The sequence below is a fragment of the Colletotrichum graminicola genome (genome assembly GCF_000149035.1).
Source record: "Colletotrichum graminicola M1.001 genomic scaffold supercont1.1, whole genome shotgun sequence".
Taxonomy (NCBI): domain Eukaryota; kingdom Fungi; phylum Ascomycota; class Sordariomycetes; order Glomerellales; family Glomerellaceae; genus Colletotrichum; species Colletotrichum graminicola.
The window spans coordinates 160900-177620 of NW_007361005.1; the positions used below are offsets into that span (position 1 = coordinate 160900).

A 16721-nucleotide genomic window follows, 5' to 3' on the forward strand; every position below is an offset into this window, starting at 1 on the left:
CAGGCAAGCAGGTGAAGGGCGAGACGGGCAATGTTTACAAAGTGATATATCGAGAAAGAGGGTGGGGGAAACAGGCCGTGCTGGGAGATGACGGCTAAGATGATTCGAAAGACCACAGAAGCACCATCCACGGCTCTGGTGGATGGTAGTGGCAGCATCCGGGGACACGATCAATGCCATGGCGTCAGATGAGGCGCCCGGGGGCCTTGCGTGGAGGTAGAAGCCGTCGCAAAGTCACCTCTCGGTCTTGTCGTCGTCCCCCCTCAACCTTGCTTAAGTGTGCTGGGACAGACCCCGTTGGTGGTGAGGGCAGGGGTGGCTTTCCGTCGAGATACATGTGAAAAGGGGGGGGGGGGGGGGGGGGGGGGTATCGGCAAGCAGGGGGTAAGCCTCGTCTAGAACAGAAACATTTCTGACAGCAGTGACAAGCGTCGTTTTTTCTTTCTTTTTTCTTTTCTAACAAGCCGCCAGCGGGCGAGCCTCGGACGGTTAGGATTCGTGCCGGGGCAAACGACAGTAGCCCTCGGCAATGTCTCTGCTCGGGCACATGTCTCTGGCCGGCGAGACACCCGGAGGACCAAGATCACAACTCAGAAGTTTTTATGACGACGAGTTTCTCATGCAGGCTGTCAGATGAGGACAATTGGCCGTGGACTTTTTTTTTTTTTCTTTTTTTTTCCGAAGGGAGTGCAACAGGCAATGAATAGGGGAGGGGGATGCATGTATAGCGGAGGAGAGTTATCGATGGTACTTGGACAGGCGCGTCTCTTTTGGAGAGACGGTACTCGGCCCTCAGGTGGCGGCTACTTGCGATGGCGGGACGATGAAGTGAGCGAGACTGACTGAGAATCGGGGAAAGAAAGAAAAAACGTACCGGCAGTCCGGAGGCGATACTTGTTTTCGAGAAACAGGGAGGAAGACGCGGTACCCGTATTCGTACAAGCTGATATGGAGAGGGAGAGAGAGAAAGAGTACATTCGTTGCTGACGACGAGGACGACCTAGTTGCCATGTATGGACAATAGGTCGGAGGGCGTATCGGGTCGCTACCAAGACCGGAATCCCTGGCCGCTCGGACTGATTCCTAGGACTATCTATCCGTACCTAGGTACCTACTGGAGCTGCTAGCTATACGACCACTGGCGGTCGAGCTTAGGGCCGCCTGAACTGCCAGCTGGGCGGGAGGCCACCAGGCGCCCCCCCCCCCCCCACCTCTCATGGCAACACAATAGGTCCATGGCGATCTCTGGTCCGAAATGCGTGAAGCTTGGATGGAAAGCAAGAACAGAAGCCAACGCAGCCCGACTAATGGAGTGTCCGAGGGGGGGCTTTGACAGGCACGCCTGAAGTGCCACGGACGACTTGCACGTACAACTACCTAGTGCTAGGTAGGTGCCAGGTGAGTAGTGCATGATGGGGGCACACGGGCACTAGTGAAGCCACGGTACGTACAGATAGACACTCAGCAGATAATCAGGCTCTCTCGGCAGAAGAAGGAGAAGATGGAATACGGCGTCGCGGGTCATGGGTGGGGCGCGCAAGCCACAGCCACAAGAAGCAACGGCTTCGTTTCTGCACGAGGGCACCGAGAATACGTCGACGCTACGGAGTAAAATACGCACTAGTTTCCCGGTTGTGAGGCTTGCCCGCGCCGAAGAGTGGCTTCTGGTGGGGGAGACATGCCTCTTATTCGCCCGGCACCCTCTCGGATTCTGTCATTGAGCATTACTACACATGCAAGTCGCAGCACAGCCCCTCGTCTTCCGCGACCACCCGACTCTCTCTCTCTCTCTCTCTCTCTCTCTCTCTCTTCTGCTCGAGTTGCCAACGTTGTTGGTGTTCTTTGTGGTCTCCGAAAAAACTCCTTTTTTTTTTTTAGAGCACCGCTCCGTTCATCGGTTTTTTTTTGGCTTCGCTTCGCTTTCTGCATCGCCGCTAGACCGAATCAGCCAGGATCTTCTGTGATCGGTGTATCCGTACTACCGCCCCATATGTCAATGTCGGTGTCCTTAGGTACAATACGATGGATGGATCGAGCAAGGGTTTTTAACGGTGCAGAAGGGTCTGTTTAGGCCCCAAAGATGTGGAAAATCTACAAGTGCAAGTGCTAGCTAGAGCTTGGAGCCTTCTCTTTCTCCCAATCCCGTACCCAGGCCCATAGGAGACACTGTCTTTGCCTTGTCATGCCATATCCGCCCCCCCTACAACACCAACCCCAACCTTGCCCAGCCTTACCCGGGGTCGCCTTGAATGCCGAGAGCTGTGTTTCTTTTCTGGCAATATGTCGCCTCCGTGCCCGAGGCTGTCAGTCCTTTTTTTTGATCGCCTTGCAGGGTTCAGCGTTTTCCGGGACTATTACGGAGAAGGTATCTAAGGTCTTGGGAGACCCATGGCCGACTTTGTGGCGCACCGCACGAGGCAAGCCAGACCACGCATACATTCTTCTGTTTGCCGAGAAAGAAGTAAAGAATCGTTGGGGGGGGGGGGGGGGGGGGGGGGGGGGGCTGTCTGGCGAGGCTTATTCCACACTGGGAAACCCCCGGTCTGCAATGCAGAGCTCATTCGACGAAAACGGGAAGACTACCTAAATGAAGAGAGAAAAAAAGAAAGGAAAAAACAGAGGAGGAGGAGGAGAAAAAGGAACTGAGCGAGAAACAGACGTCCCGGCTGGGCGGGCAGCCAGAGGCTAGGTACCACGAACTTGGCTAATCGTATCGTAGCTAGGTAGGTACCTGTAGGTAGGAAATCAATTGGTGTGTGCATGCAGCCTCTCAGTCAGCATCACATCATCCCATCGGTTACCGGCGCAAGGTTTTTTTTTTTTTTTTTTTTTTTTTTTTTTTTTTCACATTCTGCCTTGGTTTTATCAAACCCGCAGGTGGGGGGAAAGCATACACGGGGAGCAACACTAAAAGGAACACCGAGGGTGGCCTTTTTTGGAGAGAGCGCATGAATACGATGGCGATAGCGACTCTCGAGAGACACTGACGCAGGTCCATCCATATCCATGCCTTGCCTTGCCATGCCATGCCATGCCATGCCATCCATGCCTGTTGGAGTCCTCCCATCCCATGTAAACTACACTACAGCACGATCCTGTACACTACCGACCGACGTGGACGTCTCCATCGCATTGCATCGGGACGACGACCAACACGAACAGAGGCGCCCGGCGTCAACACCAGCGCCAACGCCAACCAACGCCAGCAGACATTGCCCCCCCCCCGCCCCAGGGCCCAGTTGTCCCCCGCCGCCGCCGACGACGCCGGTGGTCTCAGCTCCACAACGATGCCTCCGAGGACGACGACGCCTCCCCCCCCCCCCCCCCGTTGTAAACTAAGCTGCTATACCTAGTACACTACTACCATACACGTGTGGTGCTACGTACCCTAGAAACAATAGAGCTTCGGGTGAGGCGACAAGCAGATCTGGAAGGGGGGGGCTGTCATGTCTTACCCTAACCCTGAGGCCTAGTGTACTTGCACGCCCAACTGCATAATGGTTTGGTAACGTAGCGTCAGTCTTGGACTACGACGACGACGACGTTGACGACGATGGCAAGTACCGGCCCGCCGCTGGACATGTACCCTGCGGAAAGTACCTATAGCAGGTACCTACGCTGTATGTAGGCATTGCGTACTACCTACAGGTATGTAGCGTTACCATGTAGTCTAGCCCCCGGTGCCTTGGGGAGATCCGATGCTACTGCACAGAGCGCCGCGCTGCCCCCCCCCCCCCCCGCCGGCGTGCATCTCTCCCAAGGATGTCAGTCTCTGCCATCCACTGGGCAGCTACCAACACTGCCGTCTCTCCCTCGCCTTTGGGCTCTTGGCTCTGGGCTCCGAGTTCAGAGTTCTGGTTCCGTTCTCTCTTCCCCACCTTGCTTGCTCCTCCCCGTGGCTCAATGTTCCTCTCCCTTTTGTCCCTCACTCCTTGCTCCTTGCACATGTATCCGTATACCGCACCAAAAGGACCCTCACACACCCCATCCCACACCCCCCCCTTCTTTTCTGCTTGCTTGCGCCTTCCGACCTCCTGGTCCATGGCCCATGGCCGAAAGCCCACTGGCATGGTAGAGGCGAATGAGCCGGGGGGGGTGGAGGGTGAGAGTGAGAAGCAAAAGAGGGAAAAAGGGTGAGAAAAAAAAATCAAGACAGCAGCACCTAGTACCCCAGTACTTGATCTAGCCGCCCATGGCACCCCTGCCCGACATCTTGGTACAAGTCTCTGGTACCCAGCCTTCGCTGCAACCCAGCCGCAGCAGCGGTCAGTAGGTACCTTGCCCTTCCGTGATAGGGCCTGACTGCGCTGAACGGGGTGACTGGACAGAGTGCACAGAGAGAGAAAGATAGAGAGAGAGAGAGAGAGAATCCCCCCCCCTCCTCTCGACGGGGTCAATTATAACACCCCACCACCCTCGCACCACATCCTGCCTCTTTCTCACCCTCCCTCTTCCTTCTTCACGAGCTCTTCGTCCATCATCTTCTTCTTCTCATTCGCGGTAGCAGGCGTGCAAGCCAAATAAACATCCCTTGCTGTATATCTTCTCGGGACCGTCCAGCTCCGTCATCGCTTGTTTCCTTCATTACTTCATTTTTCCTACCCTCCCCCATCTGCCCACCCTTCCCCCGGTTATCGACGAGTCTAACAGACATAAAAGACGAAAAGACCAACATCCAGATCAAGACGTCTTAACAGTCATCTCCGACCACCACAAAAAGGCTCTCTGCTACGACACGACACGACCCTTCACGACAACCGCCACCTTATTTCTTCTTTTTGTCTCCCCTTCAGCAACAACCCCTCCCCCTTCCCGCAAAATGCCTGTCCAGCTGCTGCCAGCCTCCGCGGCGGCTTTTGCCCCAAGAGCCTCATCGGTCAACGTCGTGCTAGGATCCAAGGTCGAGCCGTGGTTGACCCAGACACTGAAGCGCATCAACCGAGTCAAGCGTCCCCTCAACAGCGTCCCCCAGCACCAAAGATGTCTTACCGAGACTCTGTCCTCGCCCAACGCCATCTGGACTCTTACATCCATCATGCTGCCCAAGGCCCCGGAATCCGACTTGCGCCAGGACTCAAACCCCCTCGTCGAGGCCCTCTTCAACTATCAGCTTCTCCACATCGAGGCCTACATCGTCCACGTCGACATGGTCCTGCGCAACGAGGTCGCCTTCAAGCTGACCTCGGACTCAATAGACGCTCTTGTCGAGTACCACAAGGAGATCCACTGCGTCGACTCAAAGGCAAACACGTACGACTGGTCCGAGAAGGACCAACAGTGCAAGAAGCTGCACGACGATTTCGTCCAGGCCATTAACAAGTTTGTCTACCGCACCCACGTCTCCGCTCTCGAGGGCCTCGAGGAGGAAGGTGCCGGTGAGCTGCTGTCCGGCAAGAGCGACGAGGTCAAGAACAGCATCATGAGCTTGATGAAACCCTTGCTGCCTCCTCCTCCCCGTGTTGTCGATGTCATCAGGCAGCCTCCCCTGCTCCCCAGCTCGCCCGCAAGCGGAAGCATCTGGTCGCAGCCTCCCACCCCCGCCCACCTGCCCGCCGTCGACGCATGGAGAGTTCTGCCTTCGAGCCCGAGCATCGCATCCACCTCTCAGGAGTCAACACCCATCTGGGCCAACATTGGCATGAGCGACGTCCAAATCCCCTCCCCCACGCCCTCGTTCAGCCAACCATTCTCCACCGCCGGCTTCTACTACAGTGCACCCGCCATCACCGCGCCCATCCCGGCCCTGCCGCTCCCTAGCATGTTCACCCCGCAATGCGGCGTGAGCGTCGGCTACGGCGGCTTCGGCTGGGATCGCTACCAGGAGTACGCGACGACCATGTGACAACCAACGCCCGTCACGTCTGAGAGCTACCCTGTCGTCACGACCACATAGCACTGTCAAAGGCACGAATGGTCGCCACACAGTTCCTGGAGAGAAAAAGTTGAAGTCTTCTCGGTTTGCTCGGCATAGAAATCTTCCTCACAAAGCATATTGGCGTTTTGCATCAACGGGGGGAGCGAACGGTGTTGGCGACATCTCGCGAGACCAACGACACAAAAAAAGACATAATCCGGGGTTTTCCTTTTCGTCGGCAGCAAGCGAGCGTTTGATTTTATATTTCTTATCCTGTCTTTTCGATATCCGGGGAACAACAACCATGACTCACTCCGCCGCAAGCTCGGCCACCACTTCGTTTGAATCATATCATGGCTGGGCCCGGGGCGGGCATTTGAGTGCATTTACATTTGGGGTGGTTCTTGATATGGGCGGCTTGTTTTCATATCCAGGTCCTTTTTCTTTCTTTTTTTTTCTTTTTCTTTTTTCCTTTAAGGTCTTCTCTCATCTAAACAAGAGGAACACGCAGCAATGCAACACCCCCCCCCTAGCTCGGCTCCAGGCCTGGAGCCCGAGACAGAAGAAGCCGACACCTTGGACTCTCGATTCCCCCGTTCTGGACTTCAAATCTTTTTCTCTCGTTTCCCTTTCTGGTTTTTTTTTTTTCTGGTTCAAGAGGCTTTCTTAGAGATACCCCCATCGGCATTACATTGGTTTGGAAGATACCAACCGCTGCTGCGCATTCGCTTTCTTTCATTTCCTTGGACTTGGGTTCCTGTCTTGCGGATGGTTCACGACGACCATTCTATCACGAATGATGAAGGTCCACGACCGCGCGACGAACGATACGGATCAAGAACAACGTTGCTCCGGGGCTCGATGCCACGACACACGCCAACACTCTTGGTTTTCTTTTCGCTTCGCACAGGGTTTCGGATTTTCGGTTTTGGCGACAAAGACTTGCAACCCGGACTGGATCCAATAATGGCAACGCTCTTATCGCAGAAGGTCGATCTGCGAAGCCATCATCTCGTAGCCGAGACTTGGCCGTATCCGGAATACGGCCGTCGAGGCAGGCACCGGCTTGCCGACAGGATCTTGGCCGACATTGAAATGAAGGAAGAGATGGGATCAAATCAACAAAACTAAAAAACAAGCTGGGCATCGCGAAGACGACATCTTGCTGCGCGAGAAACGATGCAAAAGACCTCTTGCCGACGCCCATAGCTCTACCCTCACGACGACACCTCCCCCCGCTCGACCTGCGCGGGAACGACGAACCCACACCGGGCCATGCTGATCACCCCACCCGGACGCCCAAGTACGACACGACGGATCCTGCTAGCCGGGACCGTATGTGCACGGAACGTGGCTGCCCGGGATGGGGGTCATTGTGTGGATTCTGGGGAAAAGGGGGGTCGCGCCCGTGACAGCCTCGGACTGGGGAGGGATGGGGTCAAGGGGGACCAGAAGCTTGAGGCGACATGTAGCTCGCTCTCCTGCGTGGGGAACCCGACCCCTAAACCCTGATCCCCTTCTGCCGCCGAAGAAGATTCGGAGAAGCATTCGGTTGCTTGGCCTTTTGGGTGGGGAGGGGGGAGAGGTTGAACAAGCCGCCCGGGACGTTGACGTTCCGGGCGGCAGAGGGCGCTGGGAAACAGGAAATGGTTTTATTTTTGGCAGAGCGCGGATGTGGGGGGAAACGTTGGCAGACTCGGTAACCCTGGAGGTTCCGTTCACAAAAGTCTGGCCTGAAGACACACGCAGCTCAATGGGTCTATCTTATTTTGCATTTGAAGCTATTAGTTAATCCGAACAAGATTTTCTTCACCAAAGTAAGCATGTGGTCTGCATGGTCCCTTGATGTGACTTGAGAGAGAGAGAGAGAGAGAGGGAGGGAGAGAGCATATGTGATGTGTGGTTTGTTTGCGGCTTGTGGGTGTGGTGGGAGGATTGAGTTGTGTTGATCTCCCCTGCATGGTGATGAATCGACCAAGTGCCTTGGGACTGGGGGGGAAGAGAACAAGATTGGGCGGAGGGCGAACCCCAGCACCGCGGGAACAGAGTTGGGTAATCTTGGGACAGATGCAGAGAGAGAGAGATGGATAGAGATATGCGCCCCCTCCCCCCTCCAATATACTTGGATAACCCTCATTCATCACGGGAATCCGGAGATGGATTGGGCTTGTCGAGCTTCGTTGGCATCATGCTTCTTGTCCTCTCCCCCCTTTGCAGTCAGATATCCACTCCCCCCTTATTCAACCTTATGCACGATGCGCGTCTATTTTATTTCTGTGCTATCTGTTTTATCTCCGTTCCTGGCATCGGGCCTCGACGGGATCGCGCGCTCGCGCCCGCGCCCGCCCATGCACACACACTCACACACACACACACACACACACACACACAACATACACACCCCTAGCTGCCGGGCGGACGGGAATTGGGTTAGGGGAAGTTTTCCCCTTCCCCCTCCCCCCCTTCGTCCCAATTTTTTTTTTCTCCCTTCTTCTAATTCTCTTGGTTTCATTTGATTATTTATGGAAATAAAGGCTTTGACGACATTTCACGTCGTTCGGCAATTGATTTCTCTCAAGAGCAAAAAAATTATCTTTTTTTGTTTTGTTTTCTATAACCACAGTTTGCTGTTGGGGGTGGGGGGGAGGTGTCATAGAGTTTGTTTGCGGTGGTTTGTGCTAAGACACATCCATCGGGGACCAAATATTCACCCTCATCCGCCGCCCCTCTCCCACTGGAGCGGCGTGCTCCAACGTCGCATTCTCTCTTCCGCCCTTCCCTCTCCCTCTCTTTCCCGACTCGGCTACACGGAAGCTGGGGACCACCCGCGCGTCGCAAAATATTCGACGTCGTAGCCTCGGAAGATTGAAAAGGGGGGAGGAGCGTGGGTGGGGGAAGAAGACGGGCGGAGCTGGTGGTAACCGGCATGTAACCGTCATGATCCCAATGTACGGTTGCAATGCGGGCCCCTCTCGAGGACCTCGACGTGCCCGAGCCTTTTCTGCTTCGGAACGTTGATATCTCAGGGATAGGGGGGCGGCGCCGCGTCTGTTTAGGCTTGTTTCCCAAATAAGATGTGGTCAAGTATACCGCAGTTCGAATACTCTGCACTGCCTGACAAGAGAAAGCAAGCCTCTCTTCCAGGGCGGTTGAGCAGCACGCGCGCAACGATGGGCGGCAGGGTTCTAGAAGACGGGACCGGGTTCATGGATCATGGCCAGCACCCGTCATTGATCACCGGCCGTGTCTGAGCGCTTGCTGCCGATGGACGTGAGTGATCGTCGCTGGCCCGAGTCTGGGTATGGCAACGCCCCCCACCCCTGCTCGACAAAAATTCCCCTGCGATAAACTACCGTATATATAGGTAGGTGGTAGTACAAGGGGCATGCCTACACACCACCCCTTCGGGAAACGGTCTAATAGCTACGAATTCGGCCCTTTGAATGCCACGCTGGCGCTCGCACGGACGTGAACGCCTTCATTTGATGAGTGATTCTGGCCCTGTCAATGTCGACAGGCACACCAAATGTGACGGCGGCCATATGAGTTCAGCCGGTCCCCGAGAAAAGGGGGCGGAAACTTTTGACGAGACGAGTTTCAACCACCAGCTTCGCCCACCTGCTAAGTTGCGAGACGTACAAGCTGCCCGGGCAGTCAGAGGGGGAGAGGAAGAAACGCGCCGCGGGCTACCGAAATCCGCGAAACGCCTTGGCATCTGCAACCCAGCCGGACCGAACAAGTGGTGTGGAGATGATGCTCTCCGTCGAGCACTTGATGTACAAGATTCGGGATGACATCTAACATGTTTACGGGCGACGAGGTCTGCGGTGACAGACAGGGTTGCCTTCACTGACGGCTTCTGTCCTTGTCCTTGGCTCTATCCGACGTGCGCTGACATGTTTGAGGCTTCGCGAGTTACGCGGCCTTGCCGGGAAATCGCCTTGTAAGGCAGCGCACAAGCGAGCTATCCAGGGCCGTTTTCTTTCTTTCTTTCTTGGGGGCAAGGTTTAGTCTCGAGGTGCTTTGAGGGGAAACATAACACCAAATCTTGGTAGTTGCGCATTTGACTTTGGGCGTCGCCAAGGCTGGCGGCATTGTTTCTGCAACCTTATAGGCAGTCCGCGGCTCGCCGCGCATGCTGCACGGGAATGACACCCACACATGAACAAGGGCATTCGCCTCGCGTTTATTTGAGCCGGGTTTTTGTTCTGGCTTTCCCCTCGAGCGAAAGCCCCATGCCCGACCGCAAAACTCTGCACCGACCGATGTCGATGAAGTTGAGTTTTGGCAGGCCACGTCTAGCTTCTCGCGTCAGCAATCTTCCGTGTGACGAACCAGTAATCGCAGACGGGAAAGAAGAGACGGCTGCAGAGGCGAGGTAACAGGGCGCTGGATACACTCCAGGGGGTAAGCCTGGACATGGTGCAAGACAGGGGTGAGTGTGGCTTGCCAGTGCCACTCGCAGCTGGCAGGGATGCGGACCAGAGTTGCGGCTGAGTCGCCAAAAGGGGTTGGCGGCGCGCGTGTTCGCCATCGCCTGTGTCGCAGTAATGCGCCTTTTATCGAGGATGGACGGTCAAGTGTGGTACCGTAGTGCGGGCGGCTGTTGCTGTTCCGTTGCGCGCCCATTCAGTCCTCGTCCTGCCTCGAAACGAAACATTGTGTGGGGTGGAAGTGCGGAGTCGCCTCGCGCCCACATTGGCTGACATACGAGTGCGGAGTGTAGGCCGGATCCGATCCGGGGGACATGACATGGCCTTGATTGACACTCGGCCAGGTGTGCAACTCCCGCAATATACATCGTAGGATGGCCTGCAGTGCCTGCGCTTGTGACGATCGAGACTCACTCCTTGGCCTTGCCTAGTCCGTCTTACTGCACTGTGTCTCTCTTGTACGATCCGCATGCATGCGGAAAAGGTATAGAGTACCGTTGGAGGGGATCCGTGATGCCAGGTTTGGGACGCTTGCTAGATGGGTTAATTCGTTAGCCAAGTCCCAGAAGGGGGTGGCAGATCGCACGGGCGGCTTGGTGCGCCTGTCTGGGAATGACACCGTACCAAGACACTATAAGTGTTTGCGATGTGACGGGCTGGCCGACGCAAGCCTTGCTTGGCAACGGGCTCGCCCGGCCAACTTTCAGCGTCCGAATTCGGCTCCTTGGCCCGGAGCTCAGCGCTGACGGTTTGCAGACGGCTTGCTGTAGTGCGCAGATAAGGACCTGCATGCAGGCTGCAGGATCTTGACGGATCCTCCATCGCATTTTGACAAATTGGCTGCGGTCCTCGATCCGACCGAAGTACCTAGAGTGTTGAAGGCGGCTCTTGCGGAAGCTATGCCCGGGCGACGCAGTCTGACAACAACGCTCCGATCCCACGCGCGGGTGATTCAACGTGCCTGGAGCGGCGGCAGTCTGACTGTATCGGTAGAGTCCAGCTATTGCTAGCCATACCGGGCCATTGCTGATGCAGGCATAAGCAAACAAGTCCCCGAGCTTCCCGTCGCTTAAGCCGCTGGTAACCACAAGAACCAGATGGTCGGATTCGTATTGCCTCTCACGTTAGCAGCGCAGCAGTCGGGGGACGCCAATATCACCTTGTGAACAGGGCACCCGGATCACGGGACCATATATCGATTGGGCTCATTGTCCTAGAACGGGGGTAGCGGGCCGAGACAATTTGAGGTCGGCTATGTGACTGACCTCGGCACTGTGATAGTTGTTACTCTATCGAGTGACGGCGACGTAGGTGCTCTGGGAAAGACGTGTCCTGCTGCATTCTGATTATGTTTGAAGATTTGAAGGTTTTAGCCATGGGAAGACGCGAAGGGCGATGTGGATTGGCCTGTCGGCTTCACTCTCGGGAGAGCAACAACGAGTTTGGCTCCTGCCAAGAACAATGGTTGAGGGTGTGTTCTGAGAAAGAACAATCTGAAGACACTTGCCGTCCCGCTCATAACCAAAGGCAAGAGCAGCTGAAGAAGTCCTTTCCAATTTGCTACACCCGCAGGATAGGGAGGAAGTGGCGAACGTTTCCTCTTCACCACTGCCTGGATCATGTTCCTGACACTAGAATCCACAGCTTTCTCCTCGTTAGTAATATGAGGCGAACCAGACATGTTACAGTCGTCATGTTTCACAGAATCACGAGCAAACAACTTTAGGCCGCTGCTCGTATAAAGTGGGTGTCCCTCACATCTCTCATCTTATACTGATTTCATCTTTAGGTCTTTGCAGCCTTTTCTGGTTTTTCTTAGAGAGAACTTTCGCGCTAGGAACCCATGCAAGATACTTCAAGACGTTACTCCCATGGCCACTGTAGTTCTTCCATCCGTTGATCAAGGCGTTCGAATTCAATCTCGACATGATCCTCATTGTTTACTCTTGTCTCTTCGGTCCGGAAACCAATGGACGAGACTGTGAACTTTCCTGCTCCTCTTCACCTTTAGTGACGCTTAATGGGGTCACGCTACACGTTGACGGGTATGCAAACAAGAATTAGACGTAGGGAGATTGAGATCGGAGGCAGCGCCTCGCGCTTTCTGCAGGGTGTCAAAGACGTATCAGTATCAGTAACTAACTATCTGAGCGGAGACACGAGACCTAGCAGTTTGAACACCGTGCATCCAGGATAATGAGACTGCGACAGGTGTTGACGAGTAATAGGCGAAGGCGGCACCTGGCCCCAGCAAGAAAGGTCCTACAACTGCAGCAGAGTAGAGTAAAGGAATTCTCTTGTCTATATAAGAACCAAGCCGCTTACAATTTCGTAACAACCGCAAACAAGAGAGGCCTATGATGATATACGATACAACTCACTTAGCCTTCTGCCTATAGAATATGAACAACGCAAACTCTCGGACTTGGAATATGAGGTATAAGACAGGAAAAAAAGGATAGACCGCAGGTGAATGCCAAGACAGAAGAAGCAATATATCCCAGCCATCAGTATCTGTACAGAGAGCTACATTCTGTATATGTCTGATGAGGATGTATCTTTAGGCACTGAGGCTAGAATACTCCACTTCTGACCTTGGCATTTCGGGCAACGACTTTTGACGGGCTCCGTAATTGGTGACCTGATATGCCGGCGGTAAGAGAAGGCCAATCAATCGCATCATTGTCAATATTGGATGCTGACTAGCCGTTAGAATGCCACGTACATCTGACGAGGCTTTGCACACGTTACAAGATACGTGTATGAAGCGGCGCAACCCCGATACCTACTAGCGTCCTTACAGCCTGATATCGTTCGCAGATCTATGAACTTCCAATTCCAATGAACATTACCGAGAAAACGGTAACAGCAAGAGTCGGTGCGAAGAAGTTAAGCTTAGGCTTTCGCAATGTCGGAAAGATTAGAATCGGTAAGTGATGCCGCCTAGAGGACTCAACTGCGATACGTCGCTACGGCAATCAACGTAAGTTCCCATTGACAACTCCCATATCAAGCCGTCAGGATTCGGGTCCCCTCTCTACGAAGGTCACGAACCCAACCTAGAGTAAGGCCCTCTATAGAGCGTTAGCATTAGCCGTGCCGAGGATGTCTGGTCGCTGAGTCTAGCTACTCGTATAGAATCATCGCGGTTCATGGCATCGGGGCTCATAGAGACTTCACTTGGAGCTACCAGGGCATCAACTGGCTTGGTAGAAAGAACATGCTGCCGAGCTGCTTCCCGAAAGCTCGTCTCATGGCTTATGGATACGCGTCCAACTGGCTTGGCCCACAGAGTATTGCAACTAGCCTCGTCGCCGTAGCTGACCGACTTCTCAACTTACTGCACGATTTGAGAAAGGTAAGACGTGCTAGTATTGCTTCTAGGTCGTGTTATGTCTGAAATTATTTGGCTCTTTTCTCAGCACTGTCCTGAAAGGCAGACACTCTTCATCGCGCACTGCTTCGGAGGTATCGTGGTTGAAAAGGCAATACTTCAAGCTCTAGCACGAGGCACAGAATATGACAAACTTCTCATGTCTTCTATCTCAGGTATTTTCCTCCTGGGAACCACCCAAAGAGGCTCGTCATCGGCGGGACTCGCACACATCGTCGCAGCCATTGCCGCGGCCGTCCATCAAGCTTACAGGTTTCCCATCTTGAGCACGCTCAGCGAGGACTCGCAGTTGCTGGAGGATACGGTCAGGAACTTCACAATACAGGCGCACCGCCTGCAATTCAACATTCACTCCTTCTACGAAGAAGGAGAGACCAATATCGCCCAACTGGCTCATTCTTCTCTGAGGAGGTTCATTTCGCCCGCCTCTAAAGTATGAGTTTTTGCGTTCGGATTGACATATAACCATGCTCACTTTTATGCTTCATTTAGACCACACTTGTCAGAAGAGACTCAGCCTGCCTTCAAGGATATAATGGCACAGCTCTGACTCTGGATCATTTCCACCTAAACAAGTTTAGCGACCCAGAAGACGCAAACTACATCCTGGTGAGACACGTGCTGGAGGGAATAATGATCAAAGCCTCAGACCGATGTAAGAACACTGGTCATCAACAATGCCCGTATCATGCCCGCTAGCTAGCCAGAAGTGGACCATCAAGTGATGAGATACATGGAGGAACTTTACGTTGTCGATTCAGAAGACCAACTGCGCAACATAGACGAGCGGTGGGGAAAGCGATATCCAAAGCCAACAAGATCGAATACCAGCAATGGCCCCTTTCACGATTGGCAGAGCGACGACAGCCGCCGGGTCCTTTGGCTTACAGGCGGCACCCGGGTCGAGCAGAGCATTGTCGTGTCCGGTATCGTACGGAAGCTCATGCGAGATTCCTCCCACCCATTGGCTTGCTTCTTCTGCGAGAACGGGCGCGACACACACTCAGAATCCGTGTTCCGAACTCTGATTTGGATGTTGGCCAAGACACACCGCCAACTCGGAAGACATTTGAAGACTCTAGAGGTACCTGAAAGGCGTTTTACAACCGACGTGCTGAATACTCGGCTTCTCTCGTCGGTTCTCTCCAAGATGTTGCATGACCCGGCCGTTTCGACGGTATACTTGGTCGTCGACCAAGTTCACATTTGCGCCGACCAACTGGGTCTGCTCCTCGAGTTCATTTCTCTCGATGCTGCTGACGAAAATTCCAAGGCCAAATGGACTCTTTCCTCCAGTCTTGGGTTTCGGATGCCTTGGACGCATGGGTCACTAACGTCAGCCTGGAGCATTCCGCGCAGACGCCAGCAGCCATACCCTTTAAGGCCTTCACCATAAAGGATATGGCCTTCGAAAGAACGGTATACTATCGGAACCAGGGGTTTGGAGCCTGGTGCACCCTTGAACAGGCTAGAGATACCGCCAGCGCTCTGTTCTCGGTTGAAGAACAGCACACTTTTGATTTGTGCTCGAGTTTGGTGCCGAGTTATGAAGATGGCAGTGCGAGTCAGACGGTATTAATGAGAACAGACTGCCCCCCAGCTTTCTTGGCATGCCTGGAGATTGATCTGGGCGCGAGCCTCTGGATCGACACTTCGAGAGGACGACTCTGTTTCGATCGCCATTTCAAAGGTTTTACGCAGCTATACGAAAATCCTCATGACAAAGCCATTACTGCCGAGTGAGAGCAACAAGACTTCCAATCTTTCCGAATGGGCGCACGGCTGACGGTTTATAGCATTGTTGCCATTCCTGAGTTATATAGATATGCGTGTTCCTCCTGGCGGGCTGAGGAAAGTACCCATGGGATATGGATACAGGACTTCTTCCAGAAGGACCTGTCTCAGTTCCGTCTGCTCATATATGGCTACATCCCCAACTTCGCCGTGGAGGGCATCGAGTCAGTGAACAAGTACTGTGACGAACTCTTGGAACGGCTGCACTGTGTCCGTCAATCACCCGAAGAAACACACCGACCTTTGATTCTCGTAGGCCACAGAATTGGGTGTTTCCTAGCCTCCCAATTGCTCCTCAAAGCTGCTGGCTGCCAGGAGCCCGGGACGATGACCGGTTCTCTAGCGGATAGCATCACCGGGATGATCTTTTTTGCAGTTCCCCGCAGGGCCGATATCGTCGATGAAATCCAGGACATGCTCAAGGACGGGGCGGACTGTCCGAGCCACCACGTCGTCGAGATGGTCAATGGTGCCTTGGACGCGCTGAGAGACAACCTTTGCGACTTTGAGGTCTATCTCGGAGACGGCGAATTCCTGAGGTTGGAGCCATCACGTCCGAAAGAGACGTTACGAGGGACTCTGACGCCCTGGTCAAAGCTTGTCGAGCTTTTCGACCTTGGCTCGCCCATGATTACCACTCCAGTATTATGTGTAGAGAAAACTCCTGGAGACCGATCCACGGTTGCCGAGCTAGAAACCATATCCTCGCCGGCGTACAAGCGCATACTCAAGTTCCTTCGGTCTCACGAAAAGGATCTGGTCAGCCGTCGTAAACTCGAGTGGTTCGAGGCAGCGGGAGTTCGACAGCTTGGTATCACCGTCTTGCATGATCCCATTCCGCCATAGTGGACGTGGCGCTGGTTCCGGGCCTCGGCGGAGATCCGTGGGAGACTTGGTCATGCACCCCCAGGAGCAGAACCCGTTCTGGCACTCTCGGTCGGTTCTGGCCACGAAGGTATCTCCCGACAACCCTCAACGACACGCGCATAATGACGTGGGGTCCCAAAGCCGGGTCATCGGACCAGCTGGAAGGCTTCCTGTCCAATGCACCAGGGCTTCTACGGGACTTGTCATGCATGAGACCGTTGGGTCGGACGTTGATATTCGTGGCGCAGGACGAGGGGGGGCTACTCGTTACGGAAGCGCTTCGGCTGTCGGAAAAGGGGGAGTCAGAGAGCGAGAAAGGCCTCATCAGGTGGACGTCTGCCGTGGTGTTTCTGGTATCACGCCGCAGCGTAGGCAGAGA

At 54.4% G+C, this 16721-nt stretch overlaps 2 protein-coding genes across 2 annotated transcripts; both read left to right on the forward strand.

The window, feature by feature from the left end:
* Positions 1-4819: 4819 nt before the first annotated feature.
* GLRG_00045 (uncharacterized protein) lies at positions 4820-5842 on the forward strand (the record flags this gene model as incomplete). The annotated part of the gene is made up of 1 exon (XM_008090730.1): positions 4820-5842. One exon carries the CDS (start codon positions 4820-4822, stop codon positions 5840-5842), a length of 1023 nt encoding a protein of 340 aa, XP_008088921.1.
* Positions 5843-13820: 7978 nt separating this feature from the next.
* GLRG_00046 (uncharacterized protein) lies at positions 13821-16321 on the forward strand (the record flags this gene model as incomplete). Its single annotated transcript, XM_008090731.1, has 4 exons — positions 13821-14114; positions 14174-14336; positions 14955-15420; positions 15478-16321. The coding sequence occupies 4 exons, from the start codon at positions 13821-13823 to the stop codon at positions 16319-16321; spliced, it is 1767 nt and encodes a 588-aa protein (XP_008088922.1).
* Between the last annotated feature and the right edge of the window lie 400 nt (positions 16322-16721).